We start from the raw sequence: 23,974 nt of genomic DNA, 5'->3' as shown, positions 1-23,974 counted from the left end.
TCGTCTCTTTCTTCTTCTTTTTTCCACTTTCTTCTATCTCAGCCTCTGATTATGCTTTTTTCTGTCAAAAGGCATTCTTGTCTGGCCTCCCACCCGAGCTGCCTTTAAGATATTTCAGCATTTTCTCCACATCCCACACCCACATTTTTCCTTCTCTTCTAAGTTCTTCTGGTATTTTTTTATCTCAAAATGAAGCAGCTCATCTCTCACATAATAGACAGAAGGAACACTGCTTCATTGAATATAAAACCACCTTTTTGATCTGGTGTTAGATAATATCTGGGACTCTGCAGTGAACCAGTGAGCTGTGTGTGGGAGCTCCGGCTGACAAAAGCACAAACTCCCCAGTGCCGGCTCTCGCTGTGGCCAAGGTGCTTCAAACAGACACCGAACTTTTTCAAATGGAAACACAAAGAGCCACAACAGCCTCCATGTTTTTAAATCAAAGTTAATGTCACATGTGTACAAAGAGAACGGAACCAAAAATGAGGAAACATCATCATCAACTGTTCAGATCCAGATAAACTTCTGAATTTATGAAAGGTATTTCTTGCTTCTTGATCCTTTTGACTAAATACACAAAACATATATACTTTACTATTTAATTAAAAAAAATAAAATAAAATGTTGTCATGCTAAAAAAAATGAAGGTGGTCTATGGTGAGCAGAGTCGAGGTTATACCTGGTAAACATGAGCATGTTAGCATGCTGCTGCTAGCAACAACAGAGCATATTCAGTGTGTGGTATCGATAACTGTTCATCCAGGATTAGATTAAATGAAAAGCAGTTACTATGTGTAACCCTCAAGTTATAATGACCAAGTAGTAGTTGTTATACAGGAATACTTGTTGTATTTATCTTTGTCGTACCAACATGGTTTCTTTAATCTATCATGCAAAAGGCATGTTTATGTCTTATTTTCTGATCTAGAGGGGATGTATTGACTGAAACAGCACTTGCCTCTGAAAGCCTCTGTCTGTTCATCCCTGTAAAGATCAGAAGAGGGACGAATATTTTAAGTAACTGAGCTACAAACATTCTCCAGATATCTCTGAAACAGCAAATTCATCCTTGGCCTGCACGTCTCCTCAGGCTGATTGAGGACATCTCTGATGCTGTTAGCCGCGATTCACTGTGAAATATTTCCAAAGGGGAATATTAAAATAGATCCTAAGTCTATTTAAAAAATACTGACCTCACACAATTGTGCTTCCATTAGTCTTGCCACAGAAATGGGTTTTAAAGTTCCTTTAAAAAATAAATTAAAGCATCTGTGAAAAGTTGTTGAAGATGTTTAAAAATGTCTACAAAAACTCAGGTATAAACATCTTTTTAGGGCTAAATGTGCTCATACATGGGATCATTTTTAAATCCCTCATAAGGGCAGCAGGGGGCAGAGAAAGTTTAACAGCAGGTTCATGAAGCTGGTTCATGATGCCAGCAGGTCACATGAGAAGAACTGAGCCTCATCCTGCTGGAAGCTGGTGTATGTAGACACTGATAACACTACCACAGATGCTAATCCTAAGCTTGTTTCAAAGTTGAAGTCACACTGACCAACTAGTTTAATCAGCAGGATGATATTTGATCAAAATGAGATAAAACTCTTAATTATAAAAAGGAGCTGTTTTATAATTACTTTATTCTGGATTTAAGCTTTAAAACTGAAAGAGTTGCCTTTTTTCTTCCTTTTTCCTTTTAGTGTATTTGATTGCAGCTCAATCACTGATCCTTGTAAAAAGTTACACTCTTCTGTACCCTGTATGTGTTAACTTGAATATATCCAAAATGTATATTAATTATGTTGATATTTAGCTTTCTGTCCACATAAAAAAAAATGTATTGCGTCAAAAATGGAAACTTTGAAAATCCTGCTCAACCCACATTAATGCGTCGTCACCTTTTACAATCAAATCTGAACGAACCCATCCCGACAGACCCCCCCCCCCCTCCCCACGGGGAAACAGGTCCTAAAAACCTGTAAACTCATTCCAAGAATGCCACCTGTTTGTGTAATTAATGTGCAACTGTTTGCGTGACGTTTATTGTGTGGACAGTTGAGGTGACACGCTGACAGCTGCGCGCAGATTTGACCTCAGAGAAACAGAAATTTGTGTGGGTGTAGTCCCACTTTGTTAGATTATGTCCCTGTTGGCACTGCTTAGTCACAGTGCATACATTATTCCACTCTGTCTTTTCAGGAGAGCTAAAGGCCTGAAATAAAGTTTCCTGGGTCACTGTGCACATTTCTGCCCCTTTTGTCCTCCAGATACGTTCCAGAGATGTCGGGACTTTAAAGCTAAAAGAACATTGAGTTTCTTGTATGCATTACTCCGATGTACATGCACCTGCAGCAACAGGTGGTCACAGAGGGAGGCGCTTTGGAGCGTGTGAACTCAACAGATAAAACAGTCTGCTGTCTTTTCACCCGCTCTCGCTCTGTTCAATGGCCTCCAAGTATCCGGACAACCTTGCCTGGTATTTTGGCACAAGTCCCTTGAGTGTTGATGTCAGCTGAGAGAGGGGAGAAAAGGAGGGAGGGAGGGAGGAAGGGAGGGAGGGAGGAGGGGATGAAGGCCTGAGAGAGAGAGAGGAGGGGGAGGAGTGAGCGGGCTATTCAAGGCACTTGTCCTCTGTCTCCCTCTGAGCACAGAGGAGGGGGAGGCGCACATGCATTGAGGGAAGCACACTTGCACACATAGTAGTAGCAGCCGCATTTTCACAGGCTGCTCTTCAGACTGACAGCAGCAAACGGAGTTGAGAGGCAGCGCAATAGAGCGAGGGAAACAAGGTAGGCATCCAGAGAGGAGAGCAAAGCAGAGGAGGCTCACGCAGGGTTTCCCCTTACTGCCCTTTGGCTCTCTGGGACCCACAAAAGGAATCTCCTCTGTGCTCTTCTTGAGTTGAACTTGCTTTGCCAGAAGACCTGCACCCCACTATGGCAGCCCTGGTGGGACATGGGAACCCTTGTCCCCTCTCATCTGATTCCTCTAAACTGTGGACTACCTTTATTTTGGGTGTGTTGACCCTTTCGACTCAAGTCTGGGGCTTTAACTTGGATACTACTCACACACTGCATAAGTTGGGAGACCCTGGCACCTTCTTTGGCTTCTCTCTTGCGCTTCACCAGCAGCGTAATCCAGACCCTCAGAGCTGGTGAGTGTGAATGCGGCACTGAGCTCATCCTGTGTGTCCTGTGTGTTTCTGACTCAGGTCAAATATGTGATGTCTTGTGTGCGCACCTGCTTCTCATACAAAAGCTCATTGTGAGTTCATTCTTAGGGATCTAAAATGCTAATGCCAACACAGCCAGCATTTCTGCACTGCATCAATTTGTCAAATCACTGCTTTGCTGCAGTAGTTGCTTATGTGCAGCGTCTGCACTGAGAGGAAAGTGGATGAGAGCAAGCTTCCTGAATCAGAAGTGAGGATCTGATTTCTCTAAAAGGTAGAAGAGTGTTTTTAAGTCATTCTCTTGGAGGAACTCATGTCCCATGAAGTATAGAGTGAGGAGTCTTCAGTCTGTCTGGTTGTGCCTGTGAACCCAAAGTTAAGCTGTTCATGTGTGTTTGCTCTCTGATCTGCTGTTTGCCGGCAGCTGTTTTGATGAGTCTTCCAGTGTGACCGGAACACTCACGAGTCCTGTTCCAATCCTCCAGCAAGTCATGAATAAATGATAACAACAAGCCTGCGTGCAAATCTTTGGACATGTTTACGACAGGACCGCGAATAAAAGGCTGCCCAAGTTTAGCTGTCTGGATGCTTTGTGGTTAATATTGACGAGATCTGTTCCATCTGATTTGGTGGTGTATTTTCTTTTAGTCATGAATTTGGTGCTGCTTTTTGTCAAACAGTCTCTTCTTAGATTAATACAGCACACACTATCTGGTGAGATTCAGAAGCTAAGAAGTAAAGTTGCAGAATTGCAAGAAAAATCATGCATATAAAATAATTACATATATCACAGCACTCTGTATTTTATAAGATCCTAACAGAGAAGAATACACATGTATTCCAAATCTTAACCAACAGTTGAACTATAGCTGTAAAATAAATATAGCAGCGTTTGAGGTAATATCTTCCTCTGAAATTTACTGATAAATAAATGCAATGTTCATGTCACATGTCTGGTATAAGGGAAAATTAATGTTTAAGGATGAGGGAATTAACTTGCTACAAGCTCCTGTTTTGGAGCTCCATATTTAACTGCGGGCTGCTTAGTTTACTCGGGCTGGAGTCACCCTGTCGCCTGGTAAGACCAGGGGAATGACATCAGACACAGTCATGTCATCCCTCTGAAAACCAGCATGCTGTCCAGCAGCATTCCTGGGACTTATTTTAAAAAGCAACTACCAGAATACTCATTGTATCCCTGACTGCTGTGTCCTGAGTAAACAAGGGATAAGACTCCAGCAAAACTGTCCATCAGGGATGTTAGAGCCAGGAGACAGTCAATAAAACTCTGACCTGATGTGCTGATGTGACGATGCATCTACTGGAAGAGAGTGGCATGAATGATGTTGCTGCCGGTACGCTGGGAAAGTACTTTGTGTTTGGATGACTTTATGGTGATTTCATCCTCAGTCGGTCTGTGCAGATGACTTTGCAGGGTGTAGCCAGCCAGGGTTTTAGAAATGTTGAATAATGGGGCCCAAAACAATTTGACTATACACAAAGAAATGTATAGTATTACAAATTTTGTCAACTTTCAGCTTTGTTACTCTACATTTTTTCATGAACACCAATGTCCTTTAAAAGTGTTTAGCTCAAGAAATGAAATCATTAGGCCAAAAGGTAAAGCAGCATTTTATGCCCACTTTTGTGGAGGAGAAGCAGTCTGAGAACGTTCTGCCATTTCAGCAAGTTGACAAAACGATTTTAGAAAATATTATTTTTAATAATGGCCACACTGACAAATGCAACGCTTTTAACTCTGTTTTTAGTCTTTACTGTCTCCTGAAGAAAATACACGACTCTTTAGCCGCTCTCAGTCCACCAGCTACAGCTGTGTCTGTTAACCTCCTAAGACCCGAACTCTTTCATGGCGTTTTTAATTTCTCTTTGCTATTTGGGCTGATTGGGACCTGATGAATATAAAAACAAAGAAATACCAGATTTTTGTTTTTGACAAAAATGAGATCCACATTTCTTTTAAATTTTGCTAGAACAGTGGCAGTATAATGTCTTCGTAAGTGGACATCAGGCCCTTGTAGAGCAGAATTGAGTATTTTGGTCTAGACAACCCAAAATGTGATGTCCACATATGTGGACGGCAGGTCCTAGGAGGTTAAACAACTTGTTCATGAACTTATTCCCACAAGCACTTTTTAAGCTGTTTATAAGTGCTGCCTATCTAACATTCACACATGTATTCACACTCCGATGGATGCATTGGAGAGCAACATGGGGTTAGTATCTTGGATATTTGGATATGCAGACTGGAGCAGACTGGGATCAAACCACCAACCTTCCGGCTAGTAGGTGAGCTACTACCTGAGCAACAGCCAGTAGCGATGTGATGTCCACATATGCGGACGCCAGATTAAAAATGCACAGAAACTCACTGCACTTAAAAACGATGAGTATGGGCTGCAGAAACAAATGCTAAGGAGTCAAAATCAGATATTTTGGTAATACAATAAAATTTTATTTTCTTTGTAGTCGTTTGAATTTAACATGTAATAAAATGTGACATTAATGTGTTAATAAGCCCACATTAATAATGTATTCCACATTGTTTTTGCCTTAATTATTGTGTGATAAGTAAATGTTATGACATGGTTATTGCCTCTGTCTTTAAACCACATTATAACCCCACTATTACCATATTACTTTAGAGCTGTAATATAAAGTAGGGGAGACCGGGGATAGTTGTAACGTGGGTCAGTTGTAACACTTCCAATTTCTCCAATCAGGGCTAAGTTTCAAATGATGTGACTCATCCTGTGCATGCCTAATTCAGTTCTGCTATCACATGTGAAAAATCAGCACATTTCGTCAAACACAGACAATTTAACATGAAAAAAAGTAATTTATACGCCAAAAAGTAAGTTTTTCTACTTTATTTCAATTTCTAATAGCATTATCTGCTTTGCAGTTAAACTCATCAAACCTAAATTATGTTATTTGTATGTCTATGGGGATATATTCTGTGTAGGTCTTTAGTGCTAATGTTTTAGCCGTTGGCTGTAATGTTAGCTAGTTCATGGCTATAGGAGTCTGGGTCAGTTGTAACAGCAACAGTCTGGGTTAGTTGTAACAATAATGCAGATGTTACAACTTATCACACTTTTACTTTAACTTATATTAAACAAGTTGGGGCAACGACATCAGCAGAGAGAGGTTCACTGGTCGCTTTTGTATATGCGGTTAATGCCTGTTTGTGTTCCCACACATACATTATGCAGACCTCTGTGTCAGAGATGGACCAGTAGGAAGTACTGGTAGTGGAAATAAATCAGGATGGGTGCAAGAAACAGATTTCCTCATCTTTCTGAGGCACTTTGCAAACCACACCAAGGTAAGCCAGGATAAAAAGTAATGGAATTGCGATGCTGGTGAACAACTACATTTTTTCAGCTTCAATATATGTTCAAAAGCTAGATTTCTGCATTCTGTCACACACACACACACACACACACACACACACACACACACACACACACACACACACACACACACACACACACACACACACACACACACACACAGCTACATTAATGGCTCTAAGTGCATTCATGTGTTGAATAAACAAAGATTACATGTTAATGTTTTGTTAGTACCCTTATTTCATTGTGTTACATTTCACCCCAGGATATGTTACAACTAACCCAGACTATGGGGTTAATTGTAACATTTCACTCTTTGTGTTTGAGACCATACCATGCAATGGGTAATTGTGCTGCAGAGAAAATAGCTGCACTATTTAATAGCTGAGACATGTAAATACTTTGCATTACATTTTGAATCCACTACCTTAAAAGAGCTCCAATTTACAGACAGAAATGTCAAAAATGTTACAACTATCCCCGGTCTCCCCTACTACCAATACTTTTTATCCTTCTCAGCGTGTGTTCTGGGATCACCAACACAAAATCATTCTGTGCCATTTCGCATGCTTTTAAGTCATGTTTTAATTAGATTTGAGGTAAAATCATAAATTGCATTAAAATAAAAATCCTCTTAGGGTCTATGAGACTTTTGGAATTATGTTTATTAAAAGAAAAATGGCTTTCAGCGGGAAATGGAAACCATCTAGTGTGTTACACTCTGGACAATCCTGACATGTTGTTTTTAGGAACATAATGAAAAAATAATTCTTCCATGTATCTTGGTGGGAAATTCTAAATATTAGAGGTTTTAATGCCCCTTCAGAGATGTATTATTCAGAAGCAGCACAATAGTTATGCTTCCTGTCTGAATAATACATTTCCATTAAGCCTTATTCCCTCTGTGTTATTACATTTCCTATTTGGTAGTTTAGTCTCCAGCCCTCGTGAAGCCGTCTGCCTGAAACTTATTGTAATCAGATGCTACTGACTCACTTTCTTTTTCTATGATGAGGGTTTGGGTTACTGTCACCTGTGGCCATAATGTTTTACAGTCATTGTGTGTTATGTCACTCTATTCGACTGAGAAAATGATATTTTTCTTTGATGCTCTGTGCTGTGCTGACTCATGATTAAATCATACTATAAAGTAATGCGAGTGCTAATACAGATCAGCGTAGTCATACTGTCGCCCCTGAAAGAGTTTCACCGCCAGCGGCTTTGGAGTTTCACAGTTTATCAGAAGCTCAGCAAAGATCAGAAAAGGCAATACTGTTTGGAGTTGATACCGCGTACACAATGACTGCCTTTTTGTTCAGTTTTGCAGCATCAAACCTTGCAGCTTATTTTCAGTATGGCAGTAAAGGTCAACCCATGTGACACAATATTATCATACTGACTCACATACTGTGAGGACAAGCAGGTCGTTGACACGGCTGAAGTAAAACTAGGCCACAGTTTAGAGCCTTTTGTAAACCTTTGTTTTTCTTCCTGAGCACAGGCCAAAGCTTAAACGAGAGAATTTCATCTTTTTCTGCTAACGCCAAACAGAGGATGAGACGTGATGGGTATTTGAGTCTGAGTTATGTGTACATCTGCTATTTTTAATGCTAAGAGAAGTGCTTCTGCTATTAGTGTACTGCCTGGTGAAGACGGGAATCTCCCTGGGCTTGAGCCCCCCACTGCCTGTTTACCTAAATTTAAATAATAAACATCTTTACGCTGTGGTAAGTCTGCCCAAAATAATTAAGAAAAAGTTATTCCTATAAGACAATATGCTCTAATATTGTCATAATTCATTAATAATGTACAGATTTCTGAGTTTCAGAGTGCTTAACACATGTCCAGGCACAGCAGTCCGTCTTTGCTAATCCTAGCTTGCTTTTTTCACTGAAATATCTGTAACATCACTTGTGCATTATCAAATTCTATATCAAAGTCCAAATCTATATAATAAATCCATATACAGTGCGTGCTGCAAAGCCACACATCATTGACAATACTGTTAGACTGTGATTTATCCTACAGTTGATTTACAATTGACTGCGTTGCAAAGCATTCATAGGAAAAGTAATAAAGTCTCAGGTTGCAGTAGGGGTCATGTTTACATGTGGTACTGCTTCTGAGAGTAGGCGCAGTCTGTCTCAGTGCCTGGGGGGGCACAGGTAGCTGACATAGTCACAGACATGTGTCTGGAGTTTGGTTTCATTGGCTGAATATGAATCCAAAGCAATGCTTTTTGAGGCCGAACAAATCCTCCTCTTGAACCGAAGGCATGATTAACACCCTAAGGAAGACTGGGACATAGGGGTGATCACATGCTGAATTCCAAAGGCATACAGAGTTTGCAAAACAAGAAGGGTTTGACATTTTGGGAAACATCCCCATGTACTTTGTTGTTCTGCTTTGGAGAAGAGAAAACATCATAATTTCTAAAAACATCATAAAACCTACATAGGGATTATAATTCTCATTCTGATTTCAGATCTATACAGAAAATGCACCGAGCAACAGATTAGACCAACAAACACTAAAAACTGGGGGAAACAGGTAGTCTGTGTCTGACCTAATAGATAGTCACAGTATTGTGACTGCCTGCCACACTGCCGAATCGTGACGCATCCATTGAAGTCATAGTGAAAATTTTAAGTGGAAAGTGGAACTTGTTCCAACATCTGCTCAATGTCTTTAATGAATGACTCAACACAGGAATGTGCTTTATATAATTAGTAATTATATTTGTTAAGGGGCATCTACACAAGAAGTGATTCAAAATTACATGATGACCAGCAACTGTATAAAGCCACTGACTTTAAGTGATAATGGGTGAAATGCATGCTAGTGACAGTTGTTGGTTATCAACACTGAGGCAACCAATTAAAGCAGCTACCACCAAAAGCTAAAGATACCATTAACTGATATACAACAGGGTAATAAATACATTTGAGCATTACCATGGCAACAAGAGCCAAGAAGGTCATGACCAACTGTTTTAGTAATGAGCAACGACTGAATCGCTTCATGTTTGGATGTCGCTTGAGAGAGGATCTGACCAAGAACAATGTAACCATCTTGCCATCTGCCTCACTGCCACAGTGCGCTCTTTGCTGTAAAAACCACAGTAAGTTATGGCCAAGGAGACAATGTCACTGTCACAGTGATGTTTTCTGGAAAAAGCTACCTACCACCGTATAAAGTCATAAACACTGTGTAGAAAGACTGAGTTTCCATTTCATAAGTGCAATGAGCTGTTCACTGACAGATTGTTACCTCGAACCTGTTTGTCACCTCATTTCTGTTACTTCTGTTAGTACTCCATGTGTTAAACTGTGCACACTAGAAACTTGTGAAAACCTTAGTGAACACTGCAAGTTATGCACTTATCAGAAATGATGAACTTCTATAGTGAAGACAACAATTCAAACAGCAACACATGATCAATATCTGTTCGCCGCCCTGTGTTGATGACGTGTCCTTCTCCTACTAGCTGAAAATTGTTTGGCGGTCCCTCACCTTCACCTCGACAGCCAAGATCAGTCTTCCACATTTTGGACAATATTCCTGATTTTAGTTCATGAATTATGACTCATTCACAGTATTCTCCATCCCTCCCTGTGGTGTTTCACACATATATATCTATAAGTGTTTTTAAACAGGACACAGCAGAACTTCTTCACACATTTATTATACAAAGAAGAATTTATGGGTGCTCATTTACATTACAACAGGCAGATAAAAGCTGCTTTTTCACCCTGGCTTAAGAGTTTAGAATGAATCGTCCCCCCTTTCCCCTCCCTAATTCAATTCATGATTTCTTTTCCCGCTCTCTCTTCCCCCCTTTAAGTTGATCCCACAGTAACTTTCTCACTAAATCTCCCAGAGGCCATTCATGTGAAAGCCTCATAAATGTAAGAACTGTTGCAGTGCTTATTTATATGAGGGATCAGAAAAAGCAAAGGCTATGCAGCACGAGCTTTACAGTCTCTCGTGCACATACACTCGATTAATGCCCTTTTTTCTACCTCCCAATCACTCTCTGTCTATTTAGCATTCTTCTGTTCCTCTGCTGGACTGCCTGGGCTTGGACAAAAGCTCGGTGGGAAGCAGCATTGCCTGGTCCAGAGCTTTCAGGAATATTACTTTGCAGACTGCGTGCACACTGAAAGCTGATGCACAATCTGCAGCGTCAGGCTGAAACATATAACTTGGATCTGATGGAGGCAGTGCTGCAGAAACTGTTTCTGCATCTGAATTTCACAGTGAACAGATAAAATCTTGAGGTTACACATATATGCTTTTAATTTTAAACATTTTGTAGCATTAACTGCATAAATAATGATCTGTAATTTTTGACTCTGACCTTTTGCTTTCCTTGATTTCCGATAAAAATCTTAGCAATACGTTGAGCTGACCCCAGCACTCACTTATGAAAACGGCACGATCTGAATGTGGGGGAGGTGTCGAGGGTCTGATGGTAACGGGACCTGCAGGGATGAATAAATCATTGCATGCCTTCTCTTTGATTAAATGTGTGTGTGTGTGTGTGTGTGTGTGTGTGTGTGTGTGGGTGGGTGTGAGTGTGTGTGTGTGTGTGTGTGTGTGGGTGGGTGTGTGTGTGAGTGTGTGTGTGTGTGACTGATAAAGAAGCAGTTTAATAAATCACCTAGATAGTAGCTCGACTTAGAACTGATGGGCCTCTGATCTGTGTCCAGAAACACACCGTGCCATGCAAACCAGACCAGAGCAGGAAATTATGAGAGATGTTGATGCTTTTTGTTTGGAATTATTAAACTAGATTTTCAATTAAATTTTTCAATTTTGATGGCAGTGATCATATAAAGTGAATGTTTTATTTGTTCTTTAATAGATAATTGTTGCAGTGTCGTATTGAGACTTGCGTCAGTAATTTCAACAGATATGAGCTGAACTGACGAAGCTGACTTACAATGAAATGCAGAATAAAAAGGCACCATGCTTTGAAAGTTGAAATGTAGTGTGTTGGCTAAGTTTATGCATCACTAAAATTAAGCTGTTACATATATGAATAAACACATGTGACTAATGGGCTTCCAAATGTGATCACAAGCATTTTTGGGATATTAACATTGAATTGACTTTTTAACTGCTTTTGGTTCACTATATTCTGTAGATTCGAGTTTCCAGAGAGCCCAGACAGCTTATGCACCAAACTACCAAGAAACTGCAGTTCATTAATGAATTAAAGAAAAACAATGACAATGGGAAATAAATAAGACACACTAAAAATTAGCAGTGGAATTTGAGAACCCTAATAGATAAGTACAGAGACGGATCAATACATGTATGACCAGCTAATGGCAGGGATGGGGGACAAAATGAGAATATAAAAGGAACAGACAAGGGATGGTATAGTACCCGAGGGCCATTATTTACCCATCTATGCCCCGAAATGGCTCTTCATTCATTGATCAGGGGGGCAGGTGGTGAGTTTGGGGGTTGTTAAAAATGCATGTGCAGTGAGGATGGGGTTACCAAGTACTTCAAGAACCATTTCTGCCTCTTCTTGCTGTCGTGAGAGTCAGCTAAAAAAAACAAATCTTATTTTTTGTACATTAATGCACCACGATTGTGATGTTCACATACAGGCAGGACGTTGAGTCACATCCGTGGGCAGTGAACCACAATATCCCAGAGGAGATTTGCAGGAACTGGCAGCTGTTTCTGTCTCTCTCTTTTTGCAAATTATCGAGTAGTGCCCAACTCTCTGCTCGCCTGCCCATACTGGAAATGTTAAAACAGGGTGATTCACAACTCGGTCACCTCGCTCTCAGCTGTTGTTTTCTCGTCAGCAAGAAACTGGAGTCAGGTGTTTACACAAAAAGTGCCATTTGGCTCAAGGTTCACGAGAGTCGTCACCTTGGTCGACACTGTTCGACAGCCTGTGTGTAGGCCTGTAATTCACAGTCTGCGTACTATCTGCATGAGTATTAATGCATTTTTCAGCCATTTATACACACGATAGCATATATTTTGTGAATGTGTATACAAGTGTGATGCGTGAGTCTGTGTATTTCCAGGTCAGAGGTCACAGTCTTACTCCAAGATAACAACAGAAGGTCTAAAAAGCCTCTGGGCCCCATGCTGATCTTTTATAGCTTCTGTCTATAGAGCAGCAATCTCACGCTGCTCTGTTGTGGAACGATGTTTGAGGGTGTGAGCACACAGACTCAGAAGCACTAGCAATAATGCAGTGAAACAAAACACTGCAAATATTTGCAGCATATTTGAGTCATTTCACAAATGTGATTATGCTATTAAAGCCCATGGCTGAAACATTCAGAGAAAAGGGTTGGGCTTCAGATAAAAGTATCTGCTGTTGCTCTTTAAAATGATTAAATGGACAAGCGTGAAAAGTGCCAGTGCTTTCTCTTTCTAAACAAACAATGCAGGGCTTTGAATTCAGCTCCCTGCAGATGTTTGCATCTTCTTCTTCACTGCTGTATTGGTTTGTTTACAGACTGGCATGTCAACACTTTCCACCCCAAGTATTTCTTTCACAACAAAGAAAAGGCACCCTTGTTTTTAGCACGAGTACTAGTTAATTTATGAGAATATGAATTTCATTGTAAGGGTTCGGGGAATTTTTTCGCCAAGCCACAGAGGAACACGTGATCCTTCAACAGGAAGATGGACACTACCAAAATTGGTATAAACAATTTAATAAGCTGCAAGCGCGTGGAGACCAAGTCTGTGGGATAGGCCAACCCTGCTGTATATATAATACCATTTTTGTGCCCTTTCTTTGTTATTTACTGCAGGATTATTGGTCCAAATTGCAACATATGTGATGGATTTCTTTCAACTTGATCACATTGTTGTCCTGGTTCCCTGCTGGTCTCACTGGCTGCTGTATGGGAGGCTAAACAGAGAGATGTGACTCCTGAAAGTGGGGGAGGAGTGAGGGAGGAAGAGACCGTGTGTGTGGACACCCAACCTGGATGGGGGATGGGTGGATGGGATAGTGGAGAGAGTGTTGGGGTCACTGCACATGCTCCCCTCAGCGAACATATGAGCGCAGCATAATGAGTGTCTGTGTTGTTTTTGTGATGATCAGCGAGTGAAAAAGGGGATGATGGCCTTGGAGTGGCTGTAAATCACAAATCAGAGCAGAGGTGTGGACATTTAAGAGGTTTTGGAAAGGAGCAGTAATAACTGTGCATTGGTATTTTGTTTTGTTGACAACATTTTTTCATTTTTTTCTGTACATACTCTAAATTCTCAAGTGCAAAGAACGCACTAATTTACATACAGCCTTGTGAAGTCGCCCCTCCTCCTGCTTTCTGTAATGGGCAATCTGTAATTCTCTTCGAGCACTGTAATTACTTGATTAAAAAATGACTGACGGTTTGTTTTCATGCCCTTCTCAAACATCAGTTCAGGATTTTATATGTGTGATGGGAGATGTTCCTATCTTATAGCACCAAATCACAACAACAGTCGCCTCAAGGCGCTTTATATTGTAAGATAAAGACCTCACAATAATGCAGCTTTTGTACTTGTGCCATACCTGCTGGTGTAACCATGCCGGTCTGACTGACTACTAGTAGAAGCACAGCTTTGTTCCAATTGAAGTATGTCAGCAAATAATGGATGCATTTGGATGCACACAGCTAACAAACAACCTAACAGTCTTCTACTTAACATCTGTAAGTTAACACTGCATATGTGTTGTTAAAGTTTAGCGGTTCTCCAAACCTTTCTGACACGCCACACTTCAAAAGCCAAAGAAAAATCACATCCCACACTTTTTTAATCAACCAATAATAATAAAACAGGAGCCAACCTGAGTTTGTGTTAAGTAACAGTCAGCAGAATGGTATCAGAAAATTCTTATCTGTTTAGTTTTACCAAGAAAATTCAACTCATTCAACTTACTTTTGCTTCGTGCTTTCCCCCTCCTTCTCCACCTGCAGTGGTTTGTCCCCCACCAGTATGAAGATCACTGGCATGTAGAAAAGCTATCCTCAAGTAAAGCTTTATATGAGGCTATAAACAGGTAGGGGCTTCTGTCTTCTCTGTCTCCTGCTGTAGACAGAACCCAGGTGCCTTATCTAATCTATGTGTTCAACATGGCAATGTAATACATACACATGCATGCTGGTGCTGAATCTGCAGGGCCTGAGTTCATGTGGGTTTTCTACTAGACCATCACATCAACACCCTGATATCTCCCCCAGGGTCAGCAACAACACACCTCCACACACAAAGGCACACATGCACACACCATACCAAATGTGGGAGAGAATGAGCTTGGCAGTGAAGCGCACGATCAGTCTGAGTCAATCCTAAACAATGATATGAGTTAGAAGCAGAGTAAAGGGCAAATAAATGAAAGCTCAAGTCAGCCAACAAGATTTATTCGTGTCAAATTTGGTACATGTGTCTTCAGAATTCACTTACAGGAAAAGGTCACAACACTTTTTGCTTAATTTTGCAAAGGTGTAATTCCAAACAAATTTCATGTAAGTAATGAAAACAATGTTGAATCTCTGCAAATATGTTAATGTAGACAGTTTTCTAACTTGAGGCTTCAGCCATTTGACTTAAATAAATAAACCTTTTAGGGCATATAAACTTTTTCTGACTTGTTTCATCTTATATTTATGAGACATAAGAGGTTATGAGATCATTTCTGCAGAAATAATTCCTTCTGGCTTGCACAGCTTTCCAGTTGAAGGAAAAAAGTCTTGTTATTATTATTTATTTATTTTTACAAATAATAATGCTATAAGAGATAATCAGAGCTTCTAGCTTCACATCCTCACACCTGCCCATGTATCTGAGCATGTGGGGGGAAGTGAGGTATCACCTTAACTCTTAAACATAAACCAGAGCCTCCTGGAATGTAGCGCCGTGAGAGGGATCGGATCTTATCAGTTTCGGGGTTTTTTTCTTAGTGATATGTTATTCCTCTTTGTTATACGTGTATTTGCATCGGCGTAACATCACTTGAAGATTTAGTTTTTCTTGCATGTGCATCACTGGTGATGTGAAACATCATTTCACATGTTTGCGCTCTGTGGCTGTTTTAGTTTCTGGTTGTTAAGGTGAGGGGAATCACTCCTGAGGCATGCACAGCTGCACCTCACCAGAAGTACTTGTCAGGAAAGAGACGACAGGAGCAGAAAATAGAAAGTTAAGCTGTCTGGCAGTCTGGGATGTGTCAGCGGTAGTTTATGTGAGTAGACTGTAGTAAAATACAAATTGTGAGATACTTGTACATAAGTATTGCCATTTGAGTCTACTTAGTTCTTATACATCACATTTAAAGGGGAAACCACTTTACTCCAACACAAGAAGGTGACAGTTCAGAGTAGGATTAGTAAAGTAGGTTACCTAACTGCCACAATGACAACCACACAGGCTAATGCATTATTAAATATATCAGTTTGAGTAGAGTGTGTCTGGTTAATTATTGCTTTTGCTACTTTAATTTAATTTTACAGCGTTTTATATTTTAAGATCAACATTTTGAACATTTTGGATCTTATGTGTGCTTTGCTCAGCCAGAATACTACTATTATTGCATTGTGTTACTTAATTAATAATGTTACTTAATTTCTAACACTACATATTATATTACTTTTGCATTACCTAACACGGCCTATTCATATAATTACTTTTATCTTTTAAAAGATAAAGTTAAGGCTGCAGTTTCACACACTTGCACAAATTCCTGTCCTAATGAGCACCTATGCAACAGCTGCTTTTTAGTGTTTGAGTATGAACTCAAAGCCAACAGCAAAGCTGGAAACCATCCCAAAGTGCGTTTCACAGCATTTGCCATTAATTTTACTGCAAAAACAGAGGCTATGTTTGAACCTGACTCACTGCCTTTGTTACCCGATGAAGATCAGGGTCTGGCTGCTGGACTCGGGTCAGCATACACTCAGCTTCAACATCACTCTGGGATCTTCCTCACTAGCTTCATGTTAGCGTGCTCTCTTTATGGATGCTTGCCAAAAAAAACAACCAACCAACAAATAAACAAACAAACAAAAAACCCAGTGTCCTGTTAACAGTGTATAGTTGTTTCTGCCCTGGATGCTGTTTGCACAGTACCTATGCGAACTTGCTCTTTTCTTCAATAAAAAAATAAAAGTTTTGTCTGTTGTGGAGAATGCAGACCATGAAAGCTCTGCAGAAGACTCGTTTGTAATTTGATCATATCTCATTTCCTTTTAGGTGAAATGATATTTAAATAATATAGCATTTTATGTTGTCCAGCAGTTGATTTAGTTTAATTGCTAGTGTGTGCCTGCTAGTACAGCTTTTTTGTGACAGGAACACCCTGTCTGAGTATGGAGCCAAAGTCACAACTGGCACATGCAACAACTTGTTATTAGCCCGCAGTTAGTATGTCAATGTGCTATTATTAGTTAATTAGTCATGCACTGTATAAATACCTGCAGGTATTAATGTTTGCAAGGTACATTATCTAAATTCTGTTGATAGCGTACATGTTTACATGTTACAGTTACAAAATAACCCTTAGCTTTTTTGCTGTTAGCAATTTAGTGACGTGAATGCATCCTCAGCTCCTCTGGGATCACAAATAATAATTCAGCAGAGCAGAATTTAAATCTGGATTAACTGTCAGAAGGCCATGCTGCTTGTAGCTTCTTCTTGATTGTCTTCTATGGACAGACGGTTTGTGTCCACAGAAGACAATCAAGGAAAAGCCAAGTGGTCATTCCTGTTATATTTCTTTGAAGTCCACCTGGAGAGGATGCGCAGGTGGTGCATTCTAATATAAAGTCTTGGATTAGCTGGTCCACATTGTCATAAAACACTGGCAAGCACATGGACATCTGCATAGACCTCCATACTCTCTGACTGATGACGAAATTCATGTAACTTGATCCTCATAAGACTCACTGACGCAAAAAGTATAATTAAGGCTTAAATCTTCATAAAACTTAGAGAGATGCATTTAAATACACTGTTGTGATATCAAAAAGACTAGATAAAGATCTTGATGACTAGATAGGCTTTGTGTTATTCCAGTAATGTAATAATGTCTTGCTTGTGTGCCTGACGCCACATCCAGCTTTACGCGTGCTACAGATAAAGCTGGATAAGGTTGGAAATGATGCACCTTTGATCCAATTACTTTACCAGGAGCAGAGTGGATGCAGTGCAGTAAAATGTATGCAGTGTACGCTATCGAGCATATTTTGATCTGAACTATCCAGTAAAGAGGAGTTGCTCAGCACCTAGCATTGTTGTTATAGCTGCCTCGTTGTAAACACTGAGACACCAGGTTAGAGTTACTCTTGGCTGATCCATGCTAAGCTTCTAGCTTGTTAAACTCTATTTAAAGTCTTCCCTCACACAGTGATAGCTCTAATTTAAGTGTGCACATAACAGTAGATAGTTAGGGAGTAGATAGGAGGAGAGCTGTTGGCTGGAGCATTTTGCACAGGGTGTATTTGCACAGCTGAGCGTAGCACTGACATAGCTAACATCACTGTCATAATTAGACCTGTAGGCACAGTTCGGTGGCAGTGCAGGGTAGACCTCGGTATCTGTTTTTCAGGCTTCCTGTTCTGCTCTTTATTTTTTGCTTTGTCTTCTGTGTTTCCCCATGTCTCGCTTCCATGCATATGCCATGACTGACAGTGTTGGGTGGAATGTGAACATTCGGTTTTTAAATAGCATCCTGGCCTGAATCAGCCACTCCTAATAAGGCAGAGGGCCGTGACACTGGCCCTAAAATATCAGCAACCACCTCACTGAGAATAAAACTTTTCTGGGCCTTGTTATTTAGGGACAACTGATAATAGCTGTTGGATATGAGTGCAAACAAGGTACACTAGATATAGATTTCCCAGAGCTGTCATAAATATATTTCAGGCAACATAACATACTCTACTGAATGTAGCCTCGTGTTCAGGGTGTCTCTTGAACTGCACGTAATTGTACTTTACAGTAATGGCAACTTAAGGTGAAGAACAGCTTTGAGGAAACCTTAATTTGTATTATGCACTATCAACGTTTGACACCAGGTTTTACAATTAACTTTCCTTTCATTTTCCTTTATTTAGGATACTGGTGGGAGCTCCAAGGGCGGCAGGGCAGGGTAAGTTGACGGGCAGTCGACCAGGAGCCCTGTTCAGGTGTCCGATCACACCAGAGGAGTACGACTGTGAGAGGGTTGACATCGATGGAGACGGTGGGTTTCAAGTGCAGCTGAAACAACTTGTCGGTTAATTTGTCAATTCATCAACCAAACTATGATGTGACTTTTATTCTTGGTGTTTCACTTTGTTCTCTGTACTGTGAAATTAAACACTTCAACCAAAGACAAAACTTTAAACACATCAACTTGGGCTTTAAGAAATCTAAATAACACCTGGACCTCCGTCGGTCAAAGAGAATTATCTTTATTATAAACTACATTATCCCAGGCAGAATATTAATGACATCATGGAAATATATACTGTTACTGTATCATATTTATAAAGATACCTGCTTCATTTTTGTGAAGTGAGAAGTGAAATAACACTTCTAATAGGTGAAGTGAATAAATAACAAAGTTCTGTTTGCTTGTAACCAGAAAACAATACAATATAGAAGCCGTCATGACTGACAGTTCAGTCTGTGTTCTCTTTCAGTGAGGTGGGACAGAGAGAGCAAGCACAACCAGTGGCTGGGAGTTACAGTCAAGAGTCAGGGCATTGGAGGGAAGGTTGTGGTGAGTACCAAATGCCCAAATTGGGTAAATTCACGTTGTGCTGATGATCAAGAGATATAAGAGCAGACATTGTGCATTTCCAGCTTTGGTTCATCTGCCAAGTTGTTGTTTATAATGATGAAGACTTTAAGACTAATTTGGTCATTACACTGTTGCATAGTATCATATTCTTTAAAAAAAAATCAAAGGCTAACTGATATCCAGGAAACCCTAATGCGTTTTTCCCCCTTCACCAGACCTGCGCTCATCTATACGAACTGAGGCAACGTGTAAACCAGTCGTCAGAGACTCGGGATCCCATTGGCCGTTGCTATGTCCTGAGTGAGGACCTGACTAATCGAGATGACCTGGACGGAGGAGAATGGAAGTTTTGTGAGGGTCGGCCACAGGGACACGAGCAGTTCGGTTTCTGTCAGCAGGGCCTGTCTGTCAGTTTCACCCCAGACAAAAACTTCATTCTGTTCGGTGCTCCAGGAACATACAACTGGAAAGGTAATGTGACCGACTGATAGAAGCCTTTATTTAGAGTTTCATGTTTTACTAATCGGAAGACCAGAGGAAAACCTGTGTAGTGTGATTTGGGATTGAATGTACTGCTCACAAAAATGCATGCAAGGGGTGACGAAGGGCTGGAAATCATCTTTCAGATGGATCCCTTCTTGACATGCCCCGTTTCATTCATAAAGATGAATGCTAAGCAGAAGGAACTGGCAGGGTTTTTTTTTGTCTTTAGTATCTACTGATTCCTTCTCTTATGCCTTTCTGAGTGTTGTTCTATTACAGTGCAAAGACGATTTACCACGAATGTAAAAGAAATATGAGAAGAAACTCCTGTTGCAGCTAATGCATGCTAGAGAAGAAAAGCAATGCAATGAAACTGTCTAATTAAATAAGTACTACTAACAGGACAATCCAATTAATTTATAGGCCAGTCTATTGATTGAACACTGAAAATATGCAGCACAGCTTAATCCATTTAATATAAATGGTCTAAGATATATTGGATGCAAACATCAGTTTCTGGATGATTCATATTTTAATAAAAGGCTGCTTTATGGAACAAAAGCTGAATTTACACAACGCCTGTTCTAAAATGTCTAAATTCTGTCACATGCTGGATTTGGGAAGCAACACGTGAGCATGCGTATCTATGACCTTGTCCCTGTTGTTTAAGATAATGTGCAAATCTGTGTTTGTCACCGTGCTGTGCCCTCACCTATTTCCTTTCCAGGCGAGATGCGTGTTCAGCTCCTAAACCAGACTCTGCTTGACCTCGGTATCTATGACGACGGACCTTACGAGGTGGCAGATGAAAAACAACTTAATGCCCAGCTCATCCCTGTGCCCTACCACAGTTACCTGGGTAGGATTTGCCCTCCCTGCTCACTGCTGCCTGCGCACAGGAGAGATAGAGAGGGCCGGGGGAGGATGACACCAGGACTTAGACTGTACCCCAACACAGCTGACTTAACCACAGGAATTAGCTACAGTAGCAACAAAACTGCCTCTGATTGGTTGAAGAAAATCTTGTAGTGTTCCTACTATTCCTGGACATGACTTTTAGCTCAGCAATTTATGACTCATGAAGCCCTGAACAGGACTCCACCTCATTTTTCCAGCCTTTGTTTGACTGTGGGTGGACATGTAGCCTGACAGGATCAGTCCTCATGTTGCTACTATTTGCTCACTTTCTTGGGAAAACAAGGGAAAATACTTGATGTCATCCTCATTCCAGCTACCGCCCATTGTCTGAAAATGCCAGTGGTGTACAGTCTGAGCCTGATGTGTCATCTCTCCACCAGGTACCCAGTGGTTTTGCAGGACAAACCACTGTAGCACCACACAGAAAGCAATCAATCACAACCTCTCACCTGCACCTCCCTCTCCCCTTTTCTTCCTCTTTCCACCCCCACCACCATTTCACCATTCCATCACACCCTCCCCACGCTCCTCTTTCTGCTTCTTTCTGTTTTCTCCTCCTGTTTTGGGCCATAGGGCTCTTGTTCATGGCTAGCCCCGTTGAAGATGCGCTGCTGTACAAAACTCTGGAACCATCAAGGCGGCCCACATCGTTTGAGGATGTAGCTCATAATAGCTACCTAGGTTTGTAGGCTTGAGGTGCTGTCGTTTGGACCGGACTGGGCTTGTAGTGGACATAGTATCTTGTTTTTCTCCGTCTTTGTCTTAATCCTTTCTGATCAGTTACACAGTCTGTCTGTCTATATAGATTTTAGTGTGTAATCTATGTTAAAAAGAGACAGCCATCCAAAGTTATACTTCCTTTTTTATTTCATTTTTTAAATTTAATTTAATTTATATTTTTGGCACAGTTATATAGTTGCAGAAGAGATGGCCTTCTCTTTGGGTAGCAGGAGGTGTTTGTCTGTTGTTTGTCGATCTCTTTTGTTAGTTTGCATGTGTCTGTCCGGATGAAGCTTTCCAGGGTATCTTGGTGGTGGTTTCACTTTAAGTAGTTGCAGATATACTAAACCGAATTGTTTTAAATGGTTTAACTAATATACAAGACGAGTCCACAGCTGTGCGAGGATATACCGAGGCACATCATCAGCATGCTAACATATTTACAATCAGTGCTAAATTTTTTAACACGCTAATACGCTAACTTTTGCTAACAAGCATTGAACCCAACTGCAATTGAGGTGGATGAGAATATTATATATATTTGTTATGTGTGGTATTTTTTCATTACTGACTATTGAAATCTGGATGATGGCCTGAGGGCTGATGGAGTTTTTGGCATCAATATGAATGGCTAGCAATTAAGTTTCATTAAGCTCTATTTAAAAGCAAAAATACCAGTGTAACAGCGGTGAAAGAGGAAAAGTAACTCTGGTTATCACAAATGTCTGTACAGCATTTCAAATATAATGGTAAGAGGCCTGTACTACGAAGACTTCTGCTTACCCCGGATGCTTCGGGGTTGTTGTTTGTACAACAAAAGTGGTTCACTTCTCACTGGGGTATATCAAAATGGTAATTCAGGCTGTGAAGCAGTTCCAGATTAGAGATCAACAGGTGCAAAATCACTGCCTATTGACCTGCCAGGTTACCAAGAAGGTTACCAGTTCTTGAAGATCCCTTAATCCTCTGTTTCTAAAGTTTTTTAATAGGTTCTAATGTCTTTGATGAGTATCAGTAAAAAATATTGATTCTTCGAAGTAACTTTAAACTCTTTTCCTGTTGGCTTCAAACACTTTTACAACACGTTTATTATTTTATAAGCATTAACTTATGAACCTAAAATAGGACACCTGCTTTTACTTTTGGGCTTAATTTGCTCGTAGCCAAAGGGTTGAATACCACTGGGGCAGCAGCTGACAGATTAAAAGCTAAAACTGTCCTTTACATATTAATTTAATGAGATTCTTGATTGTAATCTATCAGATTCTTAATGAGAGTGTTGTGAAGTGATAAGTCTGTCGAGTTCCACCGTCAGCTTTTTTGCCAGCTTTTCTTCCAGGCTTCAAGTAGGCTAAACTTTATTAATATAGTCACTCCTTTCTCGTCTTACTGACCAATGCGCTTAAAGCCCATACTTAAATAAAACTGTATCACTCTACAGTGCTCTTCCTCTCACACATACTCTTACTGCTTTATCTGCAGCAGCTTTGTTGCCTTAAATCTGTATTACATGTTTGAACTTCATATTTTCTCCAAAGTACAGCTTCATTTCTCTTTGAAGAAAATCGAACGGGTCTACTGTGAATACGTTTATCCATAATTATGATCAGTCAGATGCCGCTAACACCACCCTTTTCATGTGAATGTGCGGGCAAAATCCTGGTTTAGTTTAGCAAGTTGATACCTAGCTTCATGTGACTGCTTATCCTGATTGGATAAGTGAATGCCCTCGGTATGATGAACTCACTTTGTAGTACAGGCCTAAGGTCAAATGAATCAATAGTGGTGCACTGTCACACTGATATTTTCATTCAAACAATAGATACATTTTATCAAGATAATGATGTGATGCTTTGTGATGAATTTCTCAGTATTTAGTGTCAGTTGTTAGTGATCCACAGTCTGCTGAGCAGGAGCTATTCATTGTTATTTTGGGTTTCCGGTCATTATTTTTCCTCTAAGTGTGTGGATCTGCTATAAATCTCTTTATTCACATTCCTCCAATCCTGCTTACCCTCCTACTCACCGTATTGAGCCGTCTCCTTGACAACACTAATTCCCACATGACCTTTTTGCCTTCATTTATAACCCACGTGCTTCCATTGATCCTAACCAGATGATACGACACACCTATGCATGCTTACTAAAATGACAGAGACTGTTGTAGGAATTTGCAGCTTTTGTTGGATCTGAAATATCACTGTATTGTGTCCAATAGGAACAGTAAAAGTATTCATTTAAAGAAGTGACGGCCTGCTGAATGAAAAGAAAGCTTTGTTTTTATCTCCATCAAGGCCAAATCCAACATTACACATAGAATCTCTTCATTACAAGCTAAAGGGACTAATGCTGAGGCTGCACCCGAGTAGTTACCATAATTAGAAAAGTCAGCGTTGAAAACAACGAGTACATAGAAGCATCAACATTTATAAGTATCATCTTTGGCTCAGTTTTAGTCTAAAGAAGCTTTTAGTCAAGAAATAAACTCTACTTAAAATGTATAGCCATGGCAAAAAGAGTTATGATAAATAAAATATAGCAAATACA

At 40.3% G+C, this 23,974-nt stretch overlaps 1 protein-coding gene across 5 annotated transcripts in view; it reads left to right on the top strand.

The window, feature by feature from the left end:
• Positions 1-2,644: 2,644 nt before the first annotated feature.
• The window catches only part of itga7 (integrin, alpha 7), a 37,111-nt gene continuing 15,781 nt past the window's right edge, over positions 2,645-23,974 (top strand). For 3 of the 5 annotated variants that reach the window (XR_013098710.1, XM_076884326.1, XM_076884325.1), the window contains exons 1-5: positions 2,645-3,157; positions 18,636-18,763; positions 19,206-19,285; positions 19,522-19,777; positions 20,517-20,648. Coding sequence is in view for 3 of the 5 variants with exons in the window: in XM_076884326.1 (XP_076740441.1) it covers positions 2,940-3,157; positions 18,636-18,763; positions 19,206-19,285; positions 19,522-19,777; positions 20,517-20,648 (814 nt within the window). In the remaining 2 variants the exon portion in view is untranslated. Of the gene's footprint in view, positions 3,158-18,635; positions 18,764-19,205; positions 19,286-19,521; positions 19,778-20,516; positions 20,649-21,280; positions 21,389-23,974 lie in introns of all 5 variants that reach the window. The other 2 variants (XR_013098711.1, XM_076884327.1) reach the window with 1 other exon arrangement.

Source organism: Maylandia zebra, linkage group LG5 (genome assembly GCF_041146795.1).
Source record: "Maylandia zebra isolate NMK-2024a linkage group LG5, Mzebra_GT3a, whole genome shotgun sequence".
NCBI lineage: Eukaryota > Metazoa > Chordata > Actinopteri > Cichliformes > Cichlidae > Maylandia > Maylandia zebra.
The sequence above is the reverse complement of the archived record's forward strand: the minus strand, read 5'-3'. Positions and strand labels throughout refer to the sequence as shown.